This window comes from Capsella rubella, unplaced genomic scaffold (assembly GCF_000375325.1).
Source record: "Capsella rubella cultivar Monte Gargano unplaced genomic scaffold, Caprub1_0 scaffold_7, whole genome shotgun sequence".
NCBI lineage: Eukaryota > Viridiplantae > Streptophyta > Magnoliopsida > Brassicales > Brassicaceae > Capsella > Capsella rubella.
In genome coordinates this window covers 9,300,163-9,317,268 of record NW_006238917.1, presented here as the reverse complement: position 1 = coordinate 9,317,268, position 17,106 = coordinate 9,300,163, and the positions used below count along the sequence as shown (strand labels likewise).

Sequence of the window (17,106 nt, the reverse complement as noted above, 5' to 3'; positions counted from 1 at the left end):
TAACCTAACTAAACTAAACTATATATATATATATATATATATATATATATATATATATATATATATAAAGCTGCAATCTGATTAATGAGGGTAGTTTAAAGAGATCTATCAATTACTTGGTTTTGCTTGTGTGATCATTTTTGTCAACGTCCATGTCTGAGCTAGGAGAGTAATTCTTAATGATGGTATTGCACTTGTTTATGGTGGCTGCGTCAAGAATTCCAAAATCCCAATGTCGAATCATGAATAATCTCCAGCACCTGGAAATTATTTAAACAAAATTTATAGTGTATGTAAATACTTTATAAGATGTCATATTTTTGGTAAGATGATAATTACATGTCGAGTGGTAAGTTGTCGTGCAACTCCTTCTTGTACAGTCTTGAAAATGCTTCACATGCCCAAGGAATATGACCATCAACGAGAACCCTGCATGCAACATTCATTCATAATTTTGATTTGACCACAAAATGTTCTTAAGGCAAAACAATTAATTAATTAGCTATATATGTACGTGAAAATGTTACGTACATATTCTTTTTTGCAAAAGAGTTCCACATTTGTATGAATAGCTCCACAATTTCATTATTCTTCATAGAAGAATAATCAATGCCCTGTAGTTTTTACAAGTTTCAAAAATCATTATCAGCAAAGTATATACCTTCATATATATATGTCATTTTTATGTTTTGTTGGTTGGTTTTATAAATCATGGGAATATATATACCAGACGTGGAGCCTCAGTCTCAACCTCATGGTCGGCTTCGTTACCGCTATCTTGGTCAGAAATTACTTCCTCAAGTGTCATTGGCTTTTTTTTAACAAAGACATATGCAGTTTTTGGTTAGTGACAATTAATTAACCAGTATTCAAATTTGAATGAAAAGAATGAAACAAAAGTATCATAACTTGCAAGTCAACGAATATGTAAAAGTACTAAGTGAAGGAACGTTTGAATCACCTGACCGGTTCGAGAGTGATAGAACTGGCGTCTATGAACAGGTAAGTGGCTGCAAAAACATTTTTACCCGGTTAATATATTAATTACATAGTAAACAGCAATCTGTGACATGACTAGAACAATCCCAGGGCCGTGGGTGCATGTACCTAAGGCGAGATCCGGAAATGGGAACCTCAAATTTATTAGCTTTTGAAAATATATAATCAAAGAAAGATATATCCAAATTCTTAATTTTGTTATCTATAAGACATTGGTTTATTTGAATACATTGAATCTAATAAAAAAATCAAATGAATCAAGTAAATTGTATATTAAATAAAATAAAATTTGAGATTCTTAAAAGAAGAAGAACATTCATTTTCTTATTTGAAGATTAAACAAAAAAAATTAAGAGCATCATAGTGAAATCAAAACGAAGGAAGAGCAACATATATTCGATTAGGCTAAGCCAAAACAAGTTTTTAAAAAAACATTCTTGAGTCAAACCAAGAAATAGAGACCCATAATGTACAAATTGTTTTAGCAAAAGAGACATACGAAACTGAGGCTCTATATATCAACAAACCTTGTAGCCTTTGATCGCTTAGCAGGGACCTTAGCTTCAGTGGTTGCCTTACGGGTAGCTTCAGTGGTTACCTTACGGGGATCCATTATACCCACAAAGACGTTAAATCTACAAGACAAGTATTAATTATGATTACATTCTTATTTCTTCGAATGCAAAATCAAGATCTAGAAGCGAAATTAACAATATAATATTATATGAAATTTTTTAAAAAGAGAACGAAACTAATGTAACGAACTCATGCTACGGTAATGTTGAAGCTATTTGTTAACGTAACATGGAAAACTTTATAGATGTGCGAAACTATATATATTGAGACCTGATTTGTAAGAGTAGCTGCACCGGAGAACAGTGAGATAATCGCCAGAACCAAGGAGAAGAAGGATGAGGAGGGGTTGAAAACTCTCTTTCTTTTTTTTTTTGCTCTCACTAACTTTTGTTATCTACATCAAAACATAGCTCACCTTATATATACAAATTTATTTGTAATTTACGCGCAATGAACAGAAATAAAATAGAAATAATATTAATGCTATATTAGTTATTCAACATTCAAACATAAAAATAAATCTATATAAGTTAACAATGTTTTCTTTCATTGACTAGTTTTTTTTTCTTATTTTGGGTAAAGATATAATTAAGTTAGATTCATCAAATGATGAGTCATATGTGCTAGATCAAGATGGACCAAAAGAGAGCCATACAACTGCTAAGGAGCTAACGGAACTTTGTATTCTGTTTAAGTTAAAGACTATGACTCCAAGTACATAGTATGTTACTAGAAAAAGGCATACCAAAATACACTCACTTGATATAAAATGTAATTTTATTGGTCAATACATTAATCAGTGGAGATATAACTTTAATTTCTTATTAAATATATATTTAAAATATAAAACGATATTACAAAACAAAATTTAGGTTTTAAAATAAAGAGATATTTTTTAAAAAAAATTTATTATGTAAATCTTCTTGTTTAGTTGCCACTCTTACATTTCTTATATTTTTTGAAAAATATAAAGGCCATCTAAATTTTTTTATTTTATTTTGTTGACTTAACATTTACTGTGTTATTTAGGCAAATTAGATTTGAATATTTTATTCCATTGAACATTGAACAAAATGGGAATTCAATATTTCTGTAAATATTTATTTCCTTTAGATTTATTTTCTACATGTAAATAATTGACTGGCAAAAAGATTTATGGGAATAGTTTAACTTCTATTATATTATTATCACAAGATTTTGACTGAGGATTTTTTCCTATCTTCAATCTTCATGTTTTTGTTAATGTTCTAACCACTGGCTAGAATATTGACAACAACAAAAGCATAGAAAATATCTATGTTGATGTTGATGACAATAACATTAGAAATAAGTATATGGCTCTCTTATGCTGTTCACCGACTTGCTGATCCATACTAGAATTATTGTTGGTGTCTTAGACATTAGGATTACATCCATTAATAAAGTTTCATCGGTGGCAACCTTCCTATCGTCGATCTTCATGTTGTTGTTATTGTTGTAGAACATTGACGACAACAAGGACATAGACAATATATATGTGTTATATATATGTTAATGTTGATGACAATAATATTAGAAAAAGTAAGTGAAATATCTCTTTTGTGTCATTTACCGATTTGCTGATACACACTATTATTATTGTTGGTGTCTTAATGTGATACCCTATTATGGGAAGAGGTTTAAAAAATAATAATTTGGTCACCTAGGCCATGGGCATCCATATCCCAATGGCCTTCATGAGCATGTCATCTACGACTACTGTTTACACGACTAACAAAAGTAGTCCATTTCATATTTATCATCTCATTCATCTTTGGAATATGATCCTGTTTTCTCCAAAGCTCCACTGAAAATATCCGGTCATCATGTCCACAACTTGATAATATTATTTTGTCGAGAGCTTGCAATGCCATCATCCACAATCATATCATTATACCTTCTTTTTTTTTGTTTGCTAGCGAGGCCAACAACAAAAATTACTACACATGCATTAAGTAGATTAATCTACTATGTGTAGAAATAGGTGAAAAGATGAAATGGTAATGAGAGTAGAAACTCTTACACATAATCTTCGCAATTTTATGGACATGACCACACCTTTCAAGAGGAGCTTTGGAAAAAGGCCGATCAAAACAAGCTCCAAAGATGCAAGAGGTGATAAAAGATGAAATAGGCTACTTTTGTTACTCGTGGTAGTAGTAGCCGAAGAGGCCATGGTCGTTAAGGCCGAGGTGGTTGTGGTTGCGGAGGTTGGGGCGGTCGTGGAAACTTCATTCTATCTTTCTTTCTTTTTTATACTCCGACTTATACGACGTCATTTATCATATTGCTTTGTAGTGTTGTCAAAAAAAATAGTATAAAGTTAAATATCTCCTTTTTCTCCTAAACAAAATCAAGTATATAAAGTTGAGCAATCTCATAAATGGTGTCATTTAAATCGGAGATTTTTCAACTATTTGTTTTCGCGTTTATGGTAGTCGATATTCATATCTTTCCTCATTTTATTTCTTTCTTTTATTTGCATTTCTCTTTACATTTTATTTTTTCCTTTTATCATGGGATTTTGTCTCCCATTTTATTTCTTCCTTTTATCAGGAGATTTTTTTCTATTTAATATTTTCAAAGGATTTTTTTTATTCCTTTTATTAAGATATTTTCCCCTTTGTTTACCAAAAAAGAAAAAATGATATTTTCCCATTTTATTTCCCCCTCCCCATTTTTTTAGGTTTACCAAAATTTATGTATAATCTTCTTCTTTTTTCAACTAAAAATCCACTCAATTGTATTCTAAAATTATATATATATCTTCATTGTTGTCAGCATCCCATATCGTCAATTTTTATGTTTTTAATGTCTGAACCAGTGGGTATTCAACAACATTGACAACAACAAGAACAAAGATGAAAGACAATAACAGGTGTCTAAGACATTAGAATGAGATCCACTGATGAAGTTCCAAGACTTTAGGCTAACACAAATTAAATTTATTTTGCCAAAGTAGACTCATTGATAAATAGAAAAAGCGGTGAAGTAGCAAGGAGGATAAAAACTAATATTTAAAAAACCAATTCAAATTAAAATGTTGAGTAAATGCTACATGGCTATATATGACTGTTTGGGTCATAAAACTTGAAAGAGCATTTTAGAGAGAAGAGTGATTAAGCTTAAAAGTAAAGAAGAAGAAGAAGACAGATTGAATTGAAGGAACTACCCCCCACTAGATATTACGAGATGAGGTTCCACGACCGCCCGGGCGTGGGCAACGACAAAGACGGCCACCTCGGCCTCTTTTGCTACTACTACTTCCACGTTTAAGTTTTTTAGCCTGTGTCATCTTGATAATCTCTTGCATTTTGAAAGTTTGTTTGATTGGCCTCTTCCCAGCACTCCTGTCAAAAGGTGTGGTCTTGTCCACAGCTTGGGAAGGTTCTTTTTCGACAGCTTCGACTTCCACATTCATTTCATCGTTTTCACTATTTCTACACACAGCACACATAGTTCCTTTGTTTTCCTCGCTAGCAAAAAAAAAAACAATATCTAATTAGTAAAAAATAAATAAACATATACTTTTGCTCATAACTAAACAATAACAAATATATATATATATATATATAAACAAAAGTTGCAATCTGATAAATGGCGTCTTTTAGACCAGAGATCATTCAATTACTTGTTTGTGTTCATGTGATCATTCTCGTCAACATCAATGTCTGCGTTAGGAGAGTAGTTCTTGATCATGGTATTGCATTTGTTCATGGTGACTGCGTCAAAAATTCCAAAGTCCCAATGTTTAATCATGAATAATCTCCAGCACCTGAAATTATCATAGTTAATTTTTTTTCCAAGAAACAAAACAAAAATACTTATAGTGTATGTACGTAACTATAATTAAGATGGTGTGCATGTATTTATAGAATTTTTTCGAGAGATAATAATTACATGTCGATTCGTAAGTTGTTGTGCAACTCCTTCTTGTACAATCTTGTAAATTTTTCAAATGCCCATGGAATATGAGAGTCAGCGAGAACCCTGCAACATATATATAATTCATAATTTTGATTTGATCAAAGGATTCTTAAGCAAAACCATTAATTAATTAAGACATAAAGGTCGTTTTTTGTTTTTAGGTATATATATGTATGTTAAGTTCAACATAAACGAGCTAATGTGTGTAAGAAGGAAAAAAAGGGTTACCTATTCTTTTTGGCAAACCAGTTCCAAGCTTGAATAAATTTCTCCATAACTTCCTTATCGTCCATAGAATCAGCAATCGTCTGCAGATTTCAAACGGTCATAAGCAAAGTATCAATCTTAGCACATCAATTTTGGTTGTTGTGTTAGTTGTTTAATAAATCTTGAAATATATATATATATATATATACCAGATCTGGAGCCTCAGTCTCACTGTCAGATTCATTGTCGCTATCTCGGTCAGAAAGCACTTCCTCAAGTGTCATTGGCTTTGTAACAAAAAGACAACCACATTGTTGGTTAGTGACAAGAAACGGAGACAACCATGGACACAATGAATCACTATTCAAATTTGGAATGAGCGAGAAGAATACGAATACAAGAGTAAACTTTGATGAGAACTGTATCATAACTTGCGAGTCAAAGAATATGCAAAAGAAAGAACTTGAATCACCTGACCGGTTTTGGAGTGATAGAACTGGCGTTGATCAAGAGGCAGGCGCCTACAAAAAACATTTTAATAACCCGGTTAATAAACATAGAAATGGTAATAATTCAAATAACAACCTTTCATGATTAGAACAAAACCTAGGGCCGTGGGTGCATGGACCCAAGAAATGGGAACCCTAAAATTTATTTTGCTTTTGAATATTTTATTCAAAGAAAGAAATATACAATAACATAATAGATATTTAAGATCGTGTTATCTATATATAAAAGATTTTATTTTATTTAAAATACATCGAATCTAATAACTCTAAAGTTTTAAAAGTATAAATCTAATAAATTGTGTATTAATTAAAATAAAAAAGAGATTTTTAAAAGAAGTTCAAAAAATATTAAAATAATAATAAGAGAAGAACATTTTCAACAAGAAACAAGGTTAAAACGAAGGAAAAGCAACATATCAGATTAGGCTAAGCTAGCCAAAACAAACTTTTTAAAAAATCATTCTTGGTGTCAAAATAAAAATTAATTAGAGACCCATGATATACAAAGTTTTGACCAATAGAGACATATGAAATTGAGTTTCAGAGGACGTGTGGCTTTTCAAAGCAATATCAACAAACAAACCTTGGTTTAGGGACCTTTGATCCCTTAGCAGGGACCTTAGCTTTAGGGACCTTAGCTTTAGGGACCTCAGCTTGATCACGGACCCTAACTTGATTTATGGGTACCTTACGGGGAGCCTTTGTTGATACAACAAAGGACGACATTGAATCTACAAAATAATATTATTGTATCTTCAAGTGAGAAATCAATATCTAAGAGGGAAAATAAAATTTGAATATAATATCATATGATCAAACGAATGAAACGAATACTCATGATGCTACGATAATGTGAAAGCTATATTAGCTAACGTAACATGTAACTTCGGATATATGGACGTGCGAAACTATTATATGTTGAGACCTGATAGGTACGTAAGAGTAGCTGCACCGGAGAACAGATAGATAATAGCCGGAAACTAATCGAGGAAGAGAACAAGGATGAGGAGGAAGAGTTCAAAACTCTAGATCTCTCTCTTTCTCTCTTTTTTTTTTTGTTGTTGTTGTTATTGTTGTTTCTCACTAACTTTTGTTCTCTACATCAAGACATATGTCACCTTATATATACAAATTTATTTGACTTATATCTCGCTGAAAACAGAAATAAATACATAATATATTAATGCTAGAAGATAGTCAAATATTCATAAAAAAGATATCTATATAAGCTAACAATTATTTTGTTTTTATGAGTAAATTATTTTTTGGTAAGATATAATATAGATTCGTTGAATGATGAGTCATATGTGTTGGATCTTGATGAACCAAAAGAGAGCCATTCAACTGCTAACGAGCGAACAAAACTTTGTAATCTGTTAAGTAGAAGATTGTGACTTTATAATTCGTATATATGTTACCAGCGAGAGAAAAAGGCATACAAAAATACACTCATTTGATAGGGAAGCTCCTCATTGATGGGGAGGAAAATGAGGTCCTAATACAATAACTTGGTCATGAAAGTTTTTAGAAAGATAAAAGACTTAATTTGTTTTCTTGAACATTATTGTTACTCAAGTCATAAAGAAAACAAGACCAAGGGATTGGTCAAAATTAAGAGTCAAATGCTCGAGAAAGAGGAAGTCAAGTAGACATGGAGATTGAATCCAATGTTTTTTTGCTAACTATTGAATCCAATGTTTAAGTAAACTTGAAGTAGATTTTGAATGTTTTTGAAAAGTATGTATGGCCGGATAGACATGAGGCATGCTACATACAAATAATGGTCATATGGATGAACGGAACAATGAGAGTATCTCAATGTAAGGTTTGAATCTAGTTAAAACATCGTAGGTCATGTGTGGCCGTTTCGGGGAAGACACATGTTTGAAACATAAGAAAAGTATCGTCCTCTCTTTTCAAGATGCATCAAAGGTATATTTACAAGTAAATATGTGACCGGAGTTTGTATGCGTATAGAGAGTCTAGAGAACTGTTGGATAGTCGGATATATCAATTTGTCCTAGTTATTGGATCATGAGCAATTGAGTACATAATGTTTTTGGAGAATGAGACATGACTTGTAACTCTAGCTTTGCTAGCCAGCTTATGTAAAACGTCATATGTATCGAGATATAGTGCAGTTAGCATTTGTGACCTACGTACGAATAACATCTTATTGTACCACTGTGTTTACTGTTTGCTTGTTTGGTCTGTTCCACGTAAAGCATATACATGTGTTAATTAACAACTGCTTTCAATGATAAAGAATGCATTCTTATTGTTGTTCCAATAATAAGTTGTTTCAATGATAAGATTACAACTAGAAGTAAATTATGCTTAACATTGAAACTTTGTTTTAAATCAAAATTTCCTAGTTTAATGTCTACATACATTTAATGATTTCGAATGGATTGGAGAAGGTGAAAGGGACATAAACAATGATAGGCATGCAGTACGGACACTGATAATATCTTCTTTTTCCATGTTAAATTAAGCATCGTTTAAGATTTTAACATATACAATTAAACAAGAAATTTATTAACTTACCTTTAATTAATCTATTTTACAAAACTTTTTTATTAGTTAATAAATAGATTAAATTAGTGGAGATAAAACTGTTTTTTAATCAAATATCTATATTAGAAAAATGTAAAACGACATAATAAAACAAAATTTAGGTTATAAAATAACGGTTAATTATAAATGGAGGGAATATAAATTTGAAATTCGGTTATCTATCACAATACCTTTTATGGCCTTAACTGTACCTATCTAATATTGTTAGTTTTTTCCGCCAAAATCTATTAAACTAAATTAACGGATTTAATGGACTTTTAGCTGAAAAAACCCCAAAGATATATGTTGTCATTGAACATATAATTTTGTTAGTTGTCATTCTAGCATTTCTTATATTTTATCACAGTACTAAAAAGTAAAAACCCATTTGCAATATAGAAAACCCTATTTTATTATAAAAAATGAGGGGTCATTTTCAAGGGGTTTTTTTTTTGTTGACTTAACATTTATTGTCTTTTTAGGCAAAATGGGATTTGAATACTTCATTCCATTTGTTTAAAATTAACAAAATGGGAATTCAATATTTCTGTAAATATTAATTCCCCTAAGATATTTTTTCTATTTGTAAATAATTGACCAACCAAAAGATATATGGTGTATAACCTTATTATCACCAGATTTTTTTTTATTGAGCTGGATTTTGTGGTAAGAATAAGGTTTTTTCTTTAATTTTTCCCTTTTAAATATTTTACTTATCATCCCATAACCATTTAAAAAAATTTCCTTGAAAAAAAGAAAAGAGATTAGTACAAAATAAGAATACATTATAATGTTTTAGGCTTTATTAGAGATCAATAATGGGCTTAGTAAGTCATTTAGGCCCACTAAATGGCTGCTATATAGAAGTCAAAATTCTGAATAAATACAGGTCTGACTTTTCCACGTGTCATTAAGACAGCAGAGCTGGTCTGTAACCGTAACGGTTCAATTCAACACGCTTGGTTGAGACTTGGTTGAGACTTGGGAGAGAGACTTGAGAGAGTTCTTCAAAAGCCATCTTCAGCGATGGCCAACAAAACAAAACAAAACAGATAATTACAATTCATTTTCTAATTTATGCTGAAGATTGATACGTGTAACAACTCTTTTATATATACAAAAAAAAAAAAAAAATCGTAGATATAGTATTATTTGAAAAGGTGATCGTGTGTATGTATAAATTTGTCTAACATGTGATTTGAAAATTTCCAAATATGATGATTCCAGTTTTCTCGGTTTGGTGGAAAATGCTTACGATCTACAACATGCATATTTGACCTGTTACCACTAGACCATGCATAAACAAATATGGGATTACTGTCTTGTGCATTTGGATGCAACATATAAACATTTAATTTGACCTATTATTATGTTAGCAAGTATATTAGTCTAAATTAAACTACTGGTGTCATGCTGTCGCAGTTGTGACGTTTGATAGATGAAGACTCGTTCTTTTTCTCCGTACGAGATCTTAATTGTTCTGCACCTATAACTATTTTTTATTTGAATCCATATTTAGCTATTTGTTTTTTTCTAAAAATATATAATCAATGAAATTATTACTCGGAGTTGATCAGTTTGAGTTGATGTTTTGCATTTGTAGATAAAACAATATATCGGATGACTATTGTTAATAATAGTTGACCAATATACGTTTAAAGACTTTCGACGTTCGTGTTTGAGATTTAGACTTTAGAAATATATACACAAATTTAAGTACCGGAAATCATAAAACGCTTGGATGGTCTTGTTCTTGTATGTTGAACGGTTGTCAAGTTTGGATGAAAGGTGATCGTTTATACAATTCTACAATATAATGTAAGAAAGATTCATGAAAAGTTGTTGTTTCAAAAAAGATTCATGAAAAGTTGTTGTTTCTGTCAAACGTTTGAACTGGTTAAGCAAAAGTATATGTTAATATTAGGTTTTACATGGTCGAACGTTACGAACGACAATGGAAACCCTACTACACTATACGATTTTTCAACGATAGATATTTGTGTGTTGTAAATGTATAAATCTAAATACAGAGGAGAAACAAATATAGAGAAACATTAATTGTTGGAAAATTGTTGTAAAACAAATATAGAAAAAAAATCCAATTATTAACTATGGTTGACACAGTTGTGTGAAAATGCAATATATTTGAATCCCTAATTTGGACCGCATGGTAGGAGTAGGAGTTGGTAATAGGTTGTCTACCGTACTGCATGCAGTCGCTAGCTTTTATCTCTTTCACACCTTATGTTCGTACGTAACGACAACTGGTTTGGTGCTATAAAAATACAAAATAATTAAATTGAATTGATTGACCAACTTCATTTTATATATATCATAATCGAAACAAAGTCCTTATAAATTATTGTTTTGTTAAAGAGAAATAAAGTCTTTAGCTCGTCAAATATATTAATAGAAATCATATGACGCTATTTGATTTACGCGACAATGCCCTGAATCCGTGTAGCTCTCGGATTATATTTTCTTGAATGGCAAAATAATATTATTTTCATTCCTCACTATAATATAACAAATAAATAGGATTAGCTCCATAGTTAACAGCTAGTAATTATGCTGTTTTATCTTCAGGTACAAATTGTACCGTACAAGTACATATTTTTTTTTGGTATGTGTAGTAGTATATAACTTGGCCGTTTACATACATATTGTGTTAAATCATCTTTTTAATTTTACAAAATAACCCCTGGATTGATGTAATTGATTGTTTACATCAATTCAAACGATTTTTTTTGATAAAAAGAAGTATAATGAAAGTACAAATATTTGAGAATAAAAAGAAAAGAAAAGAAAATATATATTTCAACATTAAAAAATCCAAGGATCTAGTTAAGTTTCATTTAAATTGATGGATTTAAAAAATAAAAGAATTCATTGATATAAACTTTCTCTAAACTTAACTAAATCCTTCGATATTTTAACTAGGGTACATATATACATGTATACGCTATTTAAACTCTATACAGCAAAATATCAATTGACTTTTGCAAACCTTTTGTCTCCTATATGTTGGAGTAGTAACATAAAGAGGGTTCGTTGTATTTTTTCATACTATATATAGCTACTATAAGACAATGCGACTATGCGAGTGCGATCATCCTAGTATATAGGAAGACGGCTTAATAGACCAAAAACATAATAGGTACTCTATCTAGCTAACGTAAAAGATTATCAAATCAAACTCGTCCATTATGACCAAGAATAAACGACTAAAAATCAAACTCGTTCATCAAAAATCCATTATCGAAGGACAATGCAGTCCTCAAATTAGATTTGAGTTTTTTTCAAAAGAGTAATAAATGTATTGAAAAATATACAAATGAATTATATGCTCCTTCCATTGTAGATGTGTAATGATGTCATTTGCATTGCATGTGCAAAGGAAACTATGAGTGACTTTTCTTGAAAACAAACGGAACTTTTGGAGACTTTCATGGAAACGGTCCAAAAACATCCTATAAAATATATATCTGGCCAGCCAATACCGTCCCAAGATTTCTATATTCCTTGAAAACCTGAAGAGGGTATAAATCAAATAAAAACAAAGTCAAGTCAAACAATCGAGCGTCAGCATAGTAATAACATTCAAACTCCAGTTTCTCTTTAAATACCAATTCGTAGTTTCATTTTATCTTATGTTCTTGTCTCATCAAAACTTGAGCCATCATCTCCTCTCTCTCGGGAACATATAGTTCACATGCAGACACTTACGCCCAACGCCGACATATTCCAAGTAAAACGCCGTCGTTTCAGTTTTAGTAACCAAACCTCCACGTTGATCCCGACGAAGCCGCTCTCTATTTCTCCGGCAAGAAAAACAAACAAAGAACATCTTAAAAACCTAGAGAACGTTCTCAAAACTTCGTCGAGTAGTTCTATAGATCATCTTGAAAATGTTACTTCTCGTCAAGAGAAGACGAATACATCGACGTCGTCGCTACTCGGAGGTTTGAATTTGGCAAGAATCTGGCCTCAGATGAAAGCAGCCGTCGACGAAATGTCTCCTAAGAATCTGAAGCGGCTGCAAAGGCTTCTCTCGAAGTCATACGAGGAACGTTCGCCGAAGGGTAAACTCGGGTCTAAATGGCGGGAGCTACACGGGTTAAACAACTGGGCCGGGTTGTTGGATCCTTTAGACGAAGATCTCCGGCGAGAGCTTGTACGTTACGGAGAGTTTGTACAAGCGGCTTATCACGCGTTTCACTCTGACCCGGAAGGGTCGCCGAAACACGTGGCGTTACAAGATGGGTCATTTAAAGTTACAAAGAATCTTTACGCCACGTCATCCGTTCGTTTGCCTAAATGGATCGATGACGTCGCACCGGATCTACGGTGGATGACTAAACAGACGAGCTGGGTTGGTTACGTGGCGGTCTGTGATGATCCGAGAGAGATCCGACGGATGGGGAGGAGGGAGATCGTCATCGCGCTCCGTGGAACCGCCACGTTGCTCGAATGGTCTGAGAACTTCAGACCAAATCTAGTTTCCATGCCCGAGCCCAAACCCGATTCATCCGACCCGACTCGACCCAAAGTGGAATGCGGATTTAACAGCCTCTACACGACGAGTAGCCAACACGGGCCAAGCCTCGCGGAGTCCTTAATCGGAGAGATCAGCCGGCTGGTCGAACTCTACGCAGGAGAGGAGCTGAGCATAAGCGTAACCGGACACAGCCTCGGCGCCGCAATCGCACTTCTCGCCGCCGACGACATCGCCGAGCGTGTCCCACACGCGCCTCCGGTCGCGGTGTTTTCCTTCGGCGGGCCACGAGTCGGGAACCGCGAGTTTGCCGATCGTTTGGATTCGAAAGGAGTGAAAGTGTTACGAGTCGTGAACAGCCAAGACGTGGTGACTAAAGTCCCCGGGATATTCTCCGACAACGATAAGCAAGGACAGAACCGTAGTAATAACGGGAAAAGTCGTCAAGGGGGTATAATGGAAATGGTGGAGAGGAACAATCCCTGGGCTTACTCGCATGTCGGAGCGGAGCTGCGTGTAGACATGAAGATGTCTCCGTACCTGAAACCGAACGCTGACGTGGCGTGTTGCCATGACCTGGAAGCTTACTTGCACTTGGTCGACGGGTTTATAGCAACTAACTGTCCGTTTCGGGCAAACGCGAAACGGAGTTTGAGGAAACTGTTGGATGAGCAACGGTCAAACGTCAAAGTTTTGTACACAGGGAAGTCTTTGAGACTTAACCGTACTGTTCATGATAATGGTGATGTTTTGCCTAGTCCGTCGTCGTCATGAGCTCTGATTTATTCTCTATGTTATTATTAGTTTTTCTTTGCTATATATATTTTTCTTTAGCCTAAGATATTCATTTATTGGCGGTGGGAATTATTTATTTATTTGTTTGTTGTGATTTCTTTGTCGCCATTGGTGATAATTAAAGTTGTGTAATTAGTCTTTTGCCGTTTGTTTTAACAAATGATATATTTTTTTTCCACAAAAGTTGTGTGGAAACCAAATAAACCGAAGATGAAATAAAAGAAGTTGTATTATATGTTGTTGCAAAATGAAACAATAAAATTACTTTCTCAAACTTAAAATTGTTATAATAAAATCATAATTGAATTTTCATACAAAACAAACAAATAGATAAAATCTATATAATACCAAAAATTTAAAAGACACTTATACCAAAATGGATGGAGTATATATATATATATATATATATATATATTTGGGCAGCATACAATTTTATGTTACAAACCTAAAATGGTCTTGTAGTGTAAAGATCAGTTCATAATGCATTTTTTTTTTTTTTTTTTTTTTGTAAATTTGTGGTAAGTAGAGATTGTAAATTGTAATAAGTATTTTCATAAAAACATGCTTTAACCTGCGAATCACAAAATTAAATTATAAGTATCAAATTAAGTGGGGGCTAAATGACCATATTTTACTAAAATGGTCCACGGAAAAATAGCATGTTTGGCCAATAATGAGATATTTTTTCATATATATTTTCGTGCAAACGTCCAATAACGAAATAAATTATTGTTTTCTTGATCGTACTTGTAGTCTACACTTATCCACTACCGCTTATGTTGTTGGCACTCCAAGTTTACCCACATTAAACCCCTTCAACCAAGAAGACACAAATATTTCCCCACACTTTATTTTTTCATTTATCTTTATCTCACCAACCCATCACTAGTTCCTGTTCCTCTGTAACCCATTTCGTCTTCTTCAACTTTTGCTCTTAGATCTATTATTAATCCATGGCTTCGTTTATTCACTAGGTGGTGTTAGTCGCTGTGTGTGGAATAAAATTAGGGGGTTTTGATCATTTGTAGTTATGGCAACTTTGAACCCTTTTGATTTGTTGGGTGATGATGCTGAGGATCCGAGCCAGCTTGCTGTTTCCATCGAGAAAACTGATAAGTCCAAGAAATCTGGACAAGTTTCGGGCTTGTCTGCTAAGTCAACTCCTAAGCTTCCCTCTAAGCCACTTCCTCCTGCTCAAGCCGGTGAAGTTTCTTTCTTCTCATAAAAAAAGAGTCAATACTTTAATTATAAAAATTCGATCTTTATCACTGGAGTAAGCTGTTAATATCGTTGTTTGGATTATGTTGATTATTTCATGGAGTTGGGTATTGTTGTTTGAGTGATTTGGATTGGTATCTGATTAGTTTTGGTGTTGTTGATTAGTGAGAGAGGCAAGGAGTGATGCTCCGCGTGGTGGTGGTGGAGGAGGCCGTGGAGGATTTAGCCGTGGTCGTGGTGGTTACAATCGTGATGATGGTAACAATGGATATTCAGGAGGATACTCTAAACCATCTGAGGAAGGAGATGTTTCTAAGTCTTCTTACGAGAGGCGTGCTGGTGGTGGTGGTGCTCCTCGTGGTTCTTTCCGTGGTGAAGGTGGTGGTGGTGGTCGTCGTGGTGGATTCAGCAATGAGGGTGGTGAAGGTGAACGTCCTCGAAGGACATTTGAGCGTCGTAGTGGAACTGGCAGAGGGTCAGTCTTAGTCTGTTGTTGCATAATCTACAATTGAATTGACTGTATCATTCTCATCTGTTGGTGTTTATCTTTTGGATAGGAGTGACTTCAAACGTGATGGATCTGGCCGTGGGAATTGGGGAACTCCAGGGGAAGAGTTAGCTTCGTAAGTATATGTTTATGGTTTATTGCATCTGTTATAATTGTATGTATTTATGATTGGAAATTTGGACTCAAAGAAGCTTCTCTGCATCTTTAAGTGAGACTGAAGCAGTAGCTGGTGTTGACACTGAGAAGGATGTTGGGGAGAAACCAGCTGTTGATGCTGATGCTAACAAGGAGAACACTGCTGAAGTTGAGGAGAAAGAGCCTGAGGATAAGGTAAACAGAGAATGGAATAGAATTGCACTAGCATCAGTTTTTCATCATCAATGATTGCTTATTGACTTGTGTTTCTACAGGAAATGACTCTTGATGAGTATGAAAAGATACTTGAGGAGAAGAAAAAGGCACTTCAATCATTGACCACCACTGAGAGGAAAGTTGATACTAAAGTGTTTGAATCAATGCAACAACTGTCAAACAAGAAGTCTAATGATGAAATCTTCATCAAGTTGGTAAGATCATGTATCATTTCTTTTTTTGGTCGCCTGTAAACTTGCTTAAACGATTCTGAACCTTTCTTTGATCTATTTCCCAGGGTTCTGATAAGGACAAACGCAAAGATGACAAAGAAGAGAAGGCTAAAAAGGTTTGAACCATTGTCTGAATCTAACATTTTGTAGAAGTCAATAAGTTTGCTTACTGATGTGTTTTCTGATTTGCAGGCTGTGAGCATCAATGAGTTTCTGAAGCCAGCTGAGGGTCAGAACTTCTACCGAGGAGGTCGCGGTGGCCGTGGACGTGGTGGTCGCGGCCGTGGAGGTGTTTCTAGTGAAGAGCATGGTGGTTACCGTAATGAACCTGCACCAGCCATTGGAGATACCACTCACTTCCCATCTCTTGGCGGAAAGTAAGATCCATCCACGTCGAAACTCGTCCAGCATCCTTAACGATATTGTGCCAGGGTTTACTGTTTACCGGTCTCTCGTTGTCAGGTGTAAATGTTTAGGTGTAGATTTTATGCAAACTTACGCCTGACGTCTTTACTTTTGAAACTACACTCTTTTTATTTACCATTATAGGGAAAAAAACAAGAAGTCTTTTTAGGTGTTTTGTCTTTGTTGTTTACTTGTTTTCTTACTTATGAAACATGTTTTGAGACAGACATATCTAAATGTTATGGGTTTTGAGTCTGAACTCTGGCACATTCTATCATATCTGATCGTGTTCTTAGTGTCATAAAATCA

General features: G+C 33.8%; 4 protein-coding genes across 7 annotated transcripts in view; 2 read left to right on the top strand and 2 right to left on the bottom strand.

The window, feature by feature from the left end:
- Positions 1-1,612, bottom strand: part of LOC17880738 (polycomb group protein VERNALIZATION 2) — a 2,394-nt gene extending 782 nt beyond the window's left edge. Inside the window, exons 1-6 of the mRNA XM_023778095.1 lie at positions 1,527-1,612; positions 962-1,010; positions 740-811; positions 532-614; positions 340-429; positions 117-260 (exon numbers count right to left, since the gene is read on the bottom strand). Of these exons, the coding sequence (XP_023633863.1) occupies positions 117-260; positions 340-429; positions 532-614; positions 740-811; positions 962-1,010; positions 1,527-1,612 (524 nt within the window). The remainder of the gene's footprint in view (positions 1-116; positions 261-339; positions 430-531; positions 615-739; positions 812-961; positions 1,011-1,526) is intronic.
- Positions 1,613-4,681: 3,069 nt separating this feature from the next.
- LOC17879359 (polycomb group protein VERNALIZATION 2) lies at positions 4,682-7,254 on the bottom strand. The gene is made up of 8 exons (XM_006284894.2): positions 7,162-7,254; positions 6,820-6,967; positions 6,200-6,248; positions 5,937-6,014; positions 5,749-5,828; positions 5,494-5,583; positions 5,225-5,368; positions 4,682-5,069 (listed from the first exon to the last, which is right to left on the bottom strand). The coding sequence occupies exons 2-8, from the start codon at positions 6,960-6,962 to the stop codon at positions 4,772-4,774; spliced, it is 882 nt and encodes a 293-aa protein (XP_006284956.1). The 5' UTR covers positions 6,963-6,967; positions 7,162-7,254; the 3' UTR covers positions 4,682-4,771.
- A 5,250-nt stretch (positions 7,255-12,504) lies between these two features.
- On the top strand, positions 12,505-14,240 carry LOC17878871 (phospholipase A1-Ibeta2, chloroplastic). Its single transcript, XM_006282882.2, has one exon. The coding sequence runs from the start codon at positions 12,505-12,507 to the stop codon at positions 14,059-14,061; it is 1,557 nt and encodes a 518-aa protein (XP_006282944.1). The 3' UTR covers positions 14,062-14,240.
- Positions 14,241-14,896: 656 nt separating this feature from the next.
- On the top strand, positions 14,897-17,056 carry LOC17878540 (RGG repeats nuclear RNA binding protein A). Of its 4 annotated transcripts, none has more exons than XM_023778279.1 (7): positions 14,897-15,284; positions 15,466-15,775; positions 15,858-15,923; positions 16,000-16,138; positions 16,219-16,374; positions 16,458-16,508; positions 16,585-17,056. In XM_023778279.1, the coding sequence occupies exons 1-7, from the start codon at positions 15,113-15,115 to the stop codon at positions 16,771-16,773; spliced, it is 1,083 nt and encodes a 360-aa protein (XP_023634047.1). In that variant the 5' UTR covers positions 14,897-15,112; the 3' UTR covers positions 16,774-17,056. The 4 variants fall into 4 exon arrangements, with proteins under 4 accessions (XP_023634047.1, XP_023634046.1, XP_006284012.1 ...); XM_023778278.1 differs by having other exon boundaries at positions 15,997-16,138; XM_006283950.2 differs by having other exon boundaries at positions 14,899-15,284; positions 16,018-16,138.
- Positions 17,057-17,106: the final 50 nt, after the last annotated feature.

Coding starts and splice junctions, on each gene's coding strand:
- LOC17879359 (XM_006284894.2), bottom strand. CDS start 6,962: ATGTCGTCCTTTGTTGTATCAACAAAGGCTCCCCGTAAGGTACCCATA. Junction 6,015..6,199: donor ATCACTCCAAAACCGGTCAG/GTGATTCAAGTT, acceptor TTTGTTACAAAG/CCAATGACACTTGAGGAAGT. Junction 5,584..5,748: donor TGGTTTGCCAAAAAGAATAG/GTAACCCTTTTT, acceptor TATATGTTGCAG/GGTTCTCGCTGACTCTCATA.
- LOC17878871 (XM_006282882.2), top strand. CDS start 12,505: ATGCAGACACTTACGCCCAACGCCGACATATTCCAAGTAAAACGCCGT.
- LOC17878540 (XM_023778278.1), top strand. CDS start 15,113: ATGGCAACTTTGAACCCTTTTGATTTGTTGGGTGATGATGCTGAGGAT. Junction 15,285..15,465: donor ACTTCCTCCTGCTCAAGCCG/GTGAAGTTTCTT, acceptor GTTGTTGATTAG/TGAGAGAGGCAAGGAGTGAT. Junction 16,509..16,584: donor AAGAAGAGAAGGCTAAAAAG/GTTTGAACCATT, acceptor TCTGATTTGCAG/GCTGTGAGCATCAATGAGTT.